The sequence below is a fragment of the Urocitellus parryii genome, chromosome 4 (assembly GCF_045843805.1).
Source record: "Urocitellus parryii isolate mUroPar1 chromosome 4, mUroPar1.hap1, whole genome shotgun sequence".
Classification (NCBI taxonomy): Eukaryota; Metazoa; Chordata; class Mammalia; order Rodentia; family Sciuridae; genus Urocitellus; species Urocitellus parryii.
In genome coordinates this window covers 185,895,483-185,906,620 of record NC_135534.1, presented here as the reverse complement: position 1 = coordinate 185,906,620, position 11,138 = coordinate 185,895,483, and the positions used below count along the sequence as shown (strand labels likewise).

At 43.0% G+C, this 11,138-nt stretch overlaps 1 protein-coding gene across 7 annotated transcripts in view; it reads right to left on the bottom strand.

The window, feature by feature from the left end:
- Positions 1-1,968: 1,968 nt before the first annotated feature.
- The window catches only part of Znf462 (zinc finger protein 462), a 137,292-nt gene continuing 128,122 nt past the window's right edge, over positions 1,969-11,138 (bottom strand). For 6 of the 7 annotated variants that reach the window (XM_026391109.2, XM_026391108.2, XM_026391114.2 and 3 more), the window contains 2 exons: positions 5,937-6,060; positions 3,254-4,791 (listed from right to left, as the gene is read on the bottom strand). In XM_026391109.2, coding sequence (XP_026246894.2) covers positions 4,581-4,791; positions 5,937-6,060 — 335 coding nt within the window. In that variant the 3' untranslated portion in view covers positions 3,254-4,580. Of the gene's footprint in view, positions 2,602-3,253; positions 4,792-5,936; positions 6,061-11,138 lie in introns of those variants that run through there. The other variant, XR_013343442.1, reaches the window with a different exon arrangement.

Sequence of the window (11,138 nt, the reverse complement as noted above, 5' to 3'; positions counted from 1 at the left end):
GAGATAGTAGAGGGACTTTGATGTTTCCTCTAAAACTGTCACATTAATAATTTTAAACATACATTAAAAAAAATAAATTCTTAAGGCCAATGCTTGGCCGACCCTTAAAACTCCATCATTTGGTTCATCTGTGCAGAGGAAAAGAGAGGTATTATGCTTATTCCTCTGAGAGCTGTGACATAATAGTGTGACATCATAGTGAATAAGGAGAGCCACAAGGGAAGAACTTATCCTACAGGAATTTTGGCTGAGCTTAGAACTAAAGACGGTGTGTGAGTGGCCGATTTCATACATGCCTCCCTGAATCCAGTGTTCCCGTAGGTGGACAGAAAACCCACACTCACCATCAACAGCTTGCTTCCCCCAGGGTTGTCACTATCAACACAGAATTGCAGTCAAAGTGTCACAAGAAGGACCAAAGCATCCAGCAAGACCCAGCGCCTTGTGGTGGTCCCTTCTCTCCGTCTCCATCCTCATCCTATTTGTTAAGACGCACGCACGTACATACGTCTGCCCTGCTTGTTGTTATACAGGAGCCAGCACCAAAGACTTGCTAAAAGGTATTGACAAAGTGCATAAGACCAGCATCTTGTGGTTTCCCAAGTATAAGTTCCTTGCGTAGCATCTGGATGGCCATCTTAAGTGACAGCTGCCATTTTAAGGAAAAAGTTTCCCTTTTCTGCTCAAGAGCCTTTCTGAGAAAGGCTCACCACTCCCTCTTACCAATACCACCCTTAACCACCTGCATTAGGACCCACCCAGCTGTGATTCCTGAACTTCCCCCATAAAAGTCTCAGAACCACAGCCTGTTTTGCCTCTCTCTCCTATAGAGAGATGGCCTTTATTTGTCAGCTCTGACCAACTCTGGTGAGGTGTGCTGCTTCCTAGTTGAGGCATTTGAGTGATGGGTAGAACCCCCCCAAGATCTCAGCAACTGACTCACCTTCTCTCCTTTATGGAAACAGGAGAGACTTCAGCTAGCATTCCTAGAACAGGCTCTCTCTTGAGCATTTAATAATAAGTTGTAATAATTGATCCTTTTTTTTTTTTTTCTTGCCTTGCCTGGTTGACAAGCTCAGTCACATCTGTGGCTCACGTGGGCCTCACGGAATGCATTTTTTTCCATTTGCACCCATCATCTTTGCCACTGAATCATTTTTCCCTCTGGGCCCTGACTTATCAAATTTTGGGGGTCACCTTTATAGTCTTGTCTTTTAGCTCTCCCCCAGTGAAAGAGACACCAAGAATGAGGAAGGGTGAGAACCAAGTTTTTAGAATGAACTCTGCACACATTGCCAGCCATTCTTAGGACACTGGTGGAGGCAGAGTGTTGGGTGGCTCCGAGTGCAACAGCGGACACTGTTGATTTTAATGTGCTCTTCTAGGTTTCATAACTGCTCATTTTTTCTTTGCTTTACAACACAGTAGCTCAAGAAATAAGTGAATGGTAATAATTTGGTGCAGGATGCAGAGTCAGAGAGTGACTGAAGCTTTCCTGTTAAGGGTGACAACACTGTGATGACATGAATCCTCCAAGTGGCTGTGACTTGCAGTTACTTGAAAATGACTATGCTTATAAACTCGCCTCAGCACTGGCGGTTCCTTGGAAGCTTCATACATCACTCTGACTCACAATTTTGATGGAAAACATTCCCTCCATAATATTCTCCCATTCTGTGAGGATACCTGATGTGGAAATGCTAGCATTTTAGAATTCTAGCCCACACCTGACTTTAATTTTACCTCTGCTGTTCACACTTGTGTAGATTCAGCAGGTTGAAATACCTCTCGTGCACAAGCTTTGAAAGGCAATGCTGTATCATTTCTACACTTGCTAGCTGAAGGAAGGGATTCATATCCACAAATGATTTACAACAGATGACATAAACACATGTGAAAAAAATTCTTTATTAATTTCTCACATTTCATTACAAAATGTATGTTGCAAACAACTTGAATAACCTACTTGTGTTTTTTTTTGTTTTGTTTTTTGTTTTTGTTTTTAAACCCTTGGCTTCAAGGACTCAGAATCTCCCTCATCTTTTACCAAGTATCGGGAAACACTGATTATTGTAGTCAATAGGTTATCATTCTGCTATTTATTTTCTTCTCTCAAGCTCTGAAAAAAAATGTCCTCTGTATAAATTAAACAACAACAAAAAAAATGTTGTAAATTCCATGTCATTACAGTCAACAGAATTATAATAATGCATCCAAAATGTGCGGCCACAAAATATCAGGTATATGTTTGAAAAAGAAAAAAAAAATGACATTCTAGCCTTGTTAAAAGGATAATGGTCCCATATTTTTATTAACAGGTTAGCAAAACAAAATCCAATGGATTACAATATTTACATGTTATTTGAAAAATAAAGTAGTGATAAAAGCATGTCACAATTATTTTCTTTTTTTCCTTTTTCTTCCTTTTTTTTTTTTGTTTTTGTTTTTTGGTAATCATTACAAACACCCAATCCAGGTATGGAACTGTTTAATACATTTGAAATGAGGCCAATTAAAAACAAATATAGACACAAAATGAATCTTTGTCTAGAGAGTCCACACTTTCCCCATTTTCTGGTTTCCACATGATGGCCCCCATCCCTAAAAAAAAAAAAATTAAATTAAAGTCCTACAAATAAAAATTTTTTAACAGCAAGAAAATAAAAGAAGAACATGCTTTTCAAGTAAGCACTTATTCCACAAATGCAACATCGTTCCATGGATTTCATTTGAAGCTGCGTGGGACACTGTCGTCTCAGCAATCCCCCTTCCCTTTCTTCCCTCCCCCCCTCCCCCAACCCTTCCAAGTTTAAAAAAAAATCAAAAACAAAAACATGAAAACCAAGACTCACACACACACACACGTGTGTACACGCACATACACACACACACACACACACGCTCGCTCGCTCGCACGCACGCATCCATGCACAACCAAGCTAACACACACATGGGCTTCTACAAACCTAGGCTTCAAGAAAAATTCTTCTCTACTTTTTGGAACGAAACCCTTTGTTCACCATCAGAACATATCATAAATGTAGACTTAGATTTAGTCTAAGCTGCTCCCTCCAGAAGACGCTAATATGGGGAAACAGCAGCTGGCAGCTAGATTTAAAAAAAAAAAAAAAAAAGTAGTTCTCCAGGCTCCTTGTAGGATATATGTCATTTCTTGTCCACTCTCGGCAAAGGGATGGGATTCCAGCACATCCCCTCGTCCCCCCACCCCCAAATAAATGAGAACCCCCCAAGACACAAAAACACAGATTTTTAAAAAATCACACACAAAAGCCAGCCGATCCTAACAGAAATTATTGATGTGAGACGGATAATGTGTTAATTTGACAAGCAACAGAAGGGTGAAGAGGACCTCTTCTCTGGCCCACGAGCTGCATAGCTGTGCCGAAAGTTTGGTTCTTTAGTTAAATAAAAAAACAAACAAACAAACAAAAAAAACCGAACAACAACAAAAAAAGTTAACTTCTTTGTTATTTTCATGTTTAAAATAAACACATTCCTATTCACAAAAAAACTAAATCTCCCTTGCCCCCCAATTAAAACAACAATAACAACACACACACAAAAAGAAACAATTTATATGAAAAAAACTGAATTGTGCTGTGTTTGTAACACTCAACTTGATAGGAAATAAACGTGGCGAACGAAACGGCTTGAGCACTTTAAAATCAGCTCACATGGATCTACCAAATGCTAAATTATAGTCGAACACTAATAAACAGCTTACCTGGAATAAAGGATGACAATTCACAAACAGTTATCTAATAATTAAAGTCTGTTTCTTTTTTTTTTGTTTTGTTTTTTACTAAAATAATTAAAAAAATCACAGTATTTTAAGAAATAAAACCCTCGTGGGGATTTTAAGCACAATTTGTGTTCCTTTCTTTAAAACTCTTTTTTTTTTTTTTCTCCATTCACCATCTTGCCCAGCAGTTCTCTCTACATTTAACCACAAGGACGACAGGTAGTACTGACAAATGCAGAGAATTCCCTTGGTTAAGTTTGAGGTACTAGGAAACAGGTGACTGTTTTATGCAAAGCAGTTTTTTTTTTGTTTTCTGTTTTTGTTTTTTGTTGTTTTATTATTATTATTATTATTTTTTTTTTCCCAAAGCGGCTGCAGTTAGGTCTTGAAAAAGCTTAAGGTATTAAAACTAGAAAAACGCACCGAAAGTTGTGCGTCAAAAAGTTGTTCCCTATGAGAAGTCTTGTACTGTCTCCGGAGCTTGTTTGCACACACTGTCCAAGACCGCCATGGAGCGCACCGTGCCCACGAAGGTGCTTCCATATCCGCCATGAATATAACTTCCATGGTGAAGATCCCGAAGAAAAAGATGGAGTGATGGAAAAGGAGCCACATATTCCAACCATTTAAATAACTTTAATTTACATACTCACTCACACAGGTACCAGTGCTTTGAAAATAGATTGTTCAGTCCTAAAAAGCAGCTTTGTTCTGTCTTCTCGTTTGTCTGTCCCCCCCCCCTTCTCAAGCCCACGCCGGCCCTCCCACTTTTTCATCACGGTTCAAGTAAGGTTTGATTAAGAATTTCACCAAACTCTTATTCGTTTTTGGCCTCTGCATTCTCTAGGAGAGATTTGTCGGCAGCTACTACACAGATGGCTACTGTTTCACTCTTTAGGGAAAAGTCTATTCCAACTGGCTCGTCGTCATCTTCCTTTTCCTCTATGGAGGGCATCTTGACACTGTCCTCCACTATCTCCTTCGGGAGGATGTCTTCCCTGCTCACTTGCTTGGTGTCGTTCAATGCCCTGGGGCAGGGGGTGGGGGAAACACACATGGAAGAGACAGATGAGTATATAGGCTTTTCCTAATTAAATATTAAAAAAACCCCTCATGTCTCTATTTCCACCATCCTAAAAAGCCTTTGGGGTTTCCTTTGAATAGGGCTATCAATATATAACTACATTGCCAAAGAAGGGCCTTGCTATCTGTAATACTGAGGTCAACTACTTTTTTAAGATCTGAACTTACATTAATATCCACTATTGTACTGTGTTTCAATTACACCATGTTTTGTTTCCAGATGAACATAATCATTTTAGGTTATCTCTTCTACAAAGTCAGAAGTGGGAAAACAGCAAGCACGGTCGCATGCTCACATCTGTCAGGTGAACCCAGAAACTTGGAGATTGACTATACTTACTAAGACAAAAAGGTACTAAAAGATTTACTGAATGGGACCCAGTAACAAACAGCTGAAATAACCAAAAAACAAAAACCTGAAGTCGGAACCCGCAGACATCTTGGGAAGCTAGATAAATTCTCTGTTAAGTTGCCAAACTCAATGTTTTGGGGCTTTTTTTTTTTCCCCCCCTCAGGAAAGGACCAAATCTCAGCTTCTCTGGTGAACTAGAGGTACCTTGGAGAGGGGACAACTTTAAGACTATGGATCTTAGAAATATCGGACAGGTGTGCTCTCCACGACCTGGGAGGAAGGCAGAAGCTGGCTTTGACCTCGAGGCAGGGCAAAGGCAAGTTCGAGGCCCTCAGGGAATGGCCAGTCACAGAGGCAGGAACGAAAGCCAGATGTCTACATCCCGATTCACACTAAAGGGATGCTGGCCAGAGGTGTGTTGTTCATAATGATGGTTCTCCCTCCCCTGACTTGGGCCTGGGTAGACACTTAAAAAACCAACAGAGAAGGAGAAACCCGGTCCCTTCCTCACAACTGCCTCTCCTCCCATGACCTAGAAAGTTGACAAGGAGGGATCAACATTGTGTTGGGAGATCGTGGGAGGGAGAAAGGGAGGGAGGGAGGAAGGGAGAGAGGAAGGAAGGGAAGGAGGGAGGGAAGGAGGGAGGGAGGGAAGGAGGGAGGGAGGGAAGGAGGAAGGAAGGGAAGGAGGGAGGGAATGCACGAGCCCGGCCTCCCTCCGACCCTGTCTCCACTTACATGCCGTGTCTCAGCACGTGTCTCTCCCACTCGGAGCCCTGTGAAAATGCCCGTCCACAGAATTCACATGGAAAACGCTTCTCAGTGTTCATCGGAGTCCCACAGTCACCAAATCTCATCAGCTCTGCAAAGAGAAAGCATTCGTGTTACCAGTGTCTTACGGGAGGTGGGGGACGTCAAGGTGGGTCTCCGTTCCCTGGGAACACCTCCCCCTGGCCTGCAAGGCCATTCAGTGAAAGCACCCCCCAGGCTCCTCACCCTGTCTTGGGGTTTCCCAGGGGGCATTTCTTGAACAGCTTTCCAGAACTGCTACTGGCTCTGGGCCCCAAGCCTCCCCATCTTTTCTCACATCTCCCCCAGCAGCTTCTATTACAAATAGTCCAGGGATTTCTTGCCAGAAGTGTCCTCTCTGCCCATTCCAGAGGCACCTGAGCATTTTCTTCTCTTTAGCCTCGCCCTCCTATGTAGGCTCCGCATCAGGCCCCACCATGTGGCACCTATTCATTTTCCACCTGACACAGGTTTATCTTTGCTTACTAAAATGAATAGAGATGACCCAAGGTACTCAACTCAGTCACGGCTGTAGACTCCAGGGCTTTCCCTTGTTCCCCGTGAGGCCAAAGCCTCATGCCTTATGGGCACCTGTCATGGAGGGCATCATGAACACCTCACAGGGTGGTTGGGGGTCCTGAATGAGATCGGGGAGGAAAGAACCCGGTATGACCACGAATCCAGACAACCTGGGGCCAGAATGGGAAGAAAGCATGTCCCCAGCCAGGCTTTCCAGGGTCCTGGGCATCTGACTGCCATCTATCCTCAGTGACATTCATGAATGGGGGGTGCTCTACAGACCTTTTTGGAAAGGTCTGGACAGGTCTGTCGTAAACACCAGATACTAGTCGCTTCTGTTTCTTTCACGGTGCTGCGCACATGTTAGGGTCTGATGAACGTAACCAGCTGGCTGTTTCCAGGCCACACATCCTGGCACACTCAAAGACGACAGCTTCTGTGGCTTTCAGGCTCTCCTAAGTTCCAAGCCTGCACTTGTGTTTCATTGTGGCATACAAGGCCACCTCTTCACAGGGGACTAATAAACAGCAGGACGAGATGGTTCTGAGCCAGACGGCAAAGTGAGAGCTGTGTGTGGGGAAATGCTGATCCTCTCTCCGTACCTGACCACTCTGGGCCCACACACACACATGAGAGGTCATAGGAAGCCGTCTCCTGGTAGAAACAACCCATCTCACAAAATCCTCAGGACGATGTTAACAGGATAGGAGCTCTGAGATGCCTTAATCTCCAGCACAAAGAGCTGTGTGAACGGGGCCGGGTTTTCACAAAAGATGAAACATTTTCTCACAAATTAAGAAGATCACCACACAAGCCATTAAAAATAATTGCACAGACTATCTTCCTTGATTCTTTTCATTGGAAATGAGACAGCACCATCTGCTCTGCGCATTAATTCCTTAGCAGGGATTATCTTGGGCAAGAAATCAACAGAATGCCTTCCTGACTCCTCCCCGGCTGCATAATGAGAGGGGGCGGGGCGGGAGGATCTGCCTCGGGGTTCATTTTGATTTCTTCCTGCCCCGTCTCCCCTCTTTCAAATTCCCTCCCTGCACCCTGGACAGGCCCACCGGGTTCAGTCCTCTCTCAGTGTTTGGAAAGGAGGTTGGGAATGGGTAGCGAGGAGGCAGTGAACTCCCTAAATTGAGGGTATCTGATGAAAGGCTAAATTGCCACCGAGGAAAATGCTCTCGGTGCATTTGCTCCTTCACCCTCAGGAAACATGAAGCCACTCATCTGTTCTCTCCAAAGGCAAATGCTAAGTTTCATCCTCAAAGGAGGAGGCCACTCATTACCTGTCACACTTCAAATAGCTCTCCCTCAGCCTGAGAGCTACACTAACACCACCTCCCGCCCTCTGCTCCTGCAACCCAGAACGTCTGGCAAAGACACCCCGAGGCTATTGTCTGACGGGCAAGAATCTGCAGTGAAGGTGGGAAATTGATTCTAGGTCTATTCAAAGGTGATGGGACAAAGAAGGCTGTTCTTGCAGGGTGGGTGAGAGGCAAGGGAAGGATTAGGCTTGTCATTCCCATTGACATGGCTGGAAGTCACTTAGTCAAGTCTGCCCACCTCTGGAGGAATACTGGGTTCTCTACCCCAGGACTTTTCCCCGCCAGTGGTTAAGGTTTGTGAATGTGGACACCACACTTTTCAAGGTAAGTCAATCTGTTGTCTGATGCTACGGAGTCGAATGAAAAAGGGGCAACCCAGCTGGACAAGCAGGGACAATGAGCCTGTTGTCCCACAGGCATCCCAACTGTCATTTCTTCTAATTTCCATTTATTTATTTATGAGCCACAGGGAAAGGAAGGGCTAGAAGGGGTTTGGTCTCTGTAATGCTTATCACCTCTAAAATAATGTGGGCATGTGCACAGTTTTGGACACCAGGAGGAGTCCTAATATCCAACGAGGAATGATTTATTTCCTGAAGAGGAGTGGCAGGGCCCCACAGCATCATGAAGTACCAGAAGCCTTTATACCCTCTGTCAGTAGCATCCTCTCCCAGAGTGTTCTCCTTAGAGTGCACAGATGTGAAGGATTCATTGTGAAGAACAGATGGGTGAAAGGTTTAAAAAAAGAAGAGGAGAAGAAAGGCCATGCTTCTCAGGTCACCACCATTTCCCCTGAGAGGATGGGTGAACCCAGCCTCTCCTAATAGAAGTGGTGAACCTCCCAAGAACCACCGGCCTAGATGGTGAGGATGGTTTTCTTTGTTTGTGTACTTTCCAGGTTGACCAGAGGCTTGGGGCCTTTCACAATCTGGCACACCTGGGCTGTCAGTCCCTGTCACCTGTCTTAGATGGAGGTTCAAAGGCCAAACTGAACCCCCTGCTTTGCAAAACCACGGTCCTCTGGTTACCTGGAGGGTGGGTGGGAGCAGGGGAGGAACAGGAAAGGGGAGAAGGAAATAGGCTTCCTCAAGCTTGCAGACTGACCGATCTAGAAAAACAGAGGCACTCTGCACAAGTAGACCTTGGACAAGGCCCTGTGGGCCACAAATTCACAGATGTCAGGGCCACAGTCCCTTCAATAGAGAACACTTTACTGCCCAAGGGATTGGGCAAGTGGTAGATATAATTATAAAAAGTCTTGCCGTTGGGGCTAAAGACCCAATTCAACTATGTAATATGTGTGTGTGTGTGTGTGTGTGTGTGTGTGTGAGAGAGAGAGAGAGAGAGAGAGAGAAAGAGAGATACTTTGGACAAGCTCTTAAATTTTTGAGAACTTCATTGTCCTGTTTGTAATAATACGCAATGTTATTATTTATTAGGTGATTACTATGTTCTAGGTACTGAGCTAATAAGCTAAGGTCTTGGGTGTTATCCCATTTATTTATTTTTTTCCGTTGCTAAGAGCTTGAACCCAGGACTTTGTGCATCCCACGCACGTACTCTACCACGGAGCTACACCCAGCCCTTATTTAATCTTTACAACTACCTACAGAACCACAAAAGACCCCAGATAGCCAAATCAGGGTTGAACAAACAGAGTATGACAGAGGCATCACACTCCCAGTTTTCCAAATCTACTGCAAAACTAAGATGCTCAAAATGGCACGGTACTGGCATAAAAACAGACACATAGCCCAGCGTAACAGCATAGAGTCTAGACGTTTATAGCCTGATTTTCAAGAAAGTTGCCAAGAAAACAGAATGGGAAAAGAACAGTCCCTTTGTAAATGGAACAGCTAGATATCCACCTGCAGAAGAATGGAACTAGAACTTTATCTCACGTGAGATTAGAAAATAATTCAAAATGGATAAGATGTAAACACAAGACCTGAAGCTATAGAACTTCCAGAAGAAAGTGTAGGGGAAGCAGTTCAAGGCACTGGACTGGGCAAGGATTTTTTTGGACATGACCTCCAAAGTACAGGCAAAAGCAAAAAAGATAAATGGGATTATATCAAACTAAAAGCTTCTGCCCAGCCAAAGAAACAAGAGTGAAAAGACAACCTCTATGGAAATGTTCAACATCACTAATCACCAGGGAAATGCAAACTGAAAACACAAGGAGACATCACCCCACACCTGGGAGAATGGCCGGTATCAAAAAGAGGAAAGATAACAAATGCTGGAGAGGATGTAGAAAAAAAAAAAAAAAAAGGAACAGTCCCAGTGGAATTGCTGGGTCTGTAGCCAAAGAAAATGAGACAAGAATGTGCAAGAGGTGTTCCAACGTTCACGGCAGCATGTTCACAAAAGCCAAGATACAGACCAACCTACGTGTCCATCGGTGGATGAATAAAGACAATGTGATGCATATACCCACGTCAGTTTAACAAGGAAGGAAATCTTGTCATTTGAGACAACATGAGATGAACCTAGAGGATATTACATAAGGGAAAAAAGCCAGGCACAAAGACAAACATTGAATCAACTCGCTTCTACGTGGAATCTAAAAAGGTCAAACTCATAGGAGAAGAATGGTGGTTACCAAGGGGGAAGGGAGGGAGAACCAGGAAGATATTGGTCCCAACATACACAATTTCAGTGAGGAAAAATAAGTTTGAGAAAGCTAATGAGCAACATGATGACTACAATGAAACACAACATATTGTATACTTGAAAATTGCTAAGAATGGACTTTAAATGTTATCATCACAAAAATTTAATAATTTAAATGTGTAAGTTATTAGCTTGGTTTAGCCATTCCACAATATATATGTAGTTCAAAACAGCATGCTGTATGCCATGAATGTCTATAATTTTTATTTCACAATCGAAAAATAAATAAAAATTTAAATGAATAGTTAAAATACAATATCAAAGGCTAACACCTACAGTTTTAAAGTTAAAAAGTGTAAAGGTTGAATACAATCCCCTACACTGAACTTGGCATGTAATGATGCTCAGTCACAGCAACCAATACTATTCTTCTCACTCCTGGGATGAGATCTCTAATAATTATTTCTTATATTTATGTTATCCATATGCTTTTGATTATAATAACTAAAGTAACACATTCCAACCCATATTCTTACATGTGTAGTCTGGGGATTTCTACAACAGTCTATGATGAACAACAGAGAAAAACAACACTCTAGACCACAAATTGTATCTACAACTAAATATACTTTGGAAACCTTTTTATTTTGGAATAATTAGAGCTTGGCAGGAAGTTGGAAAC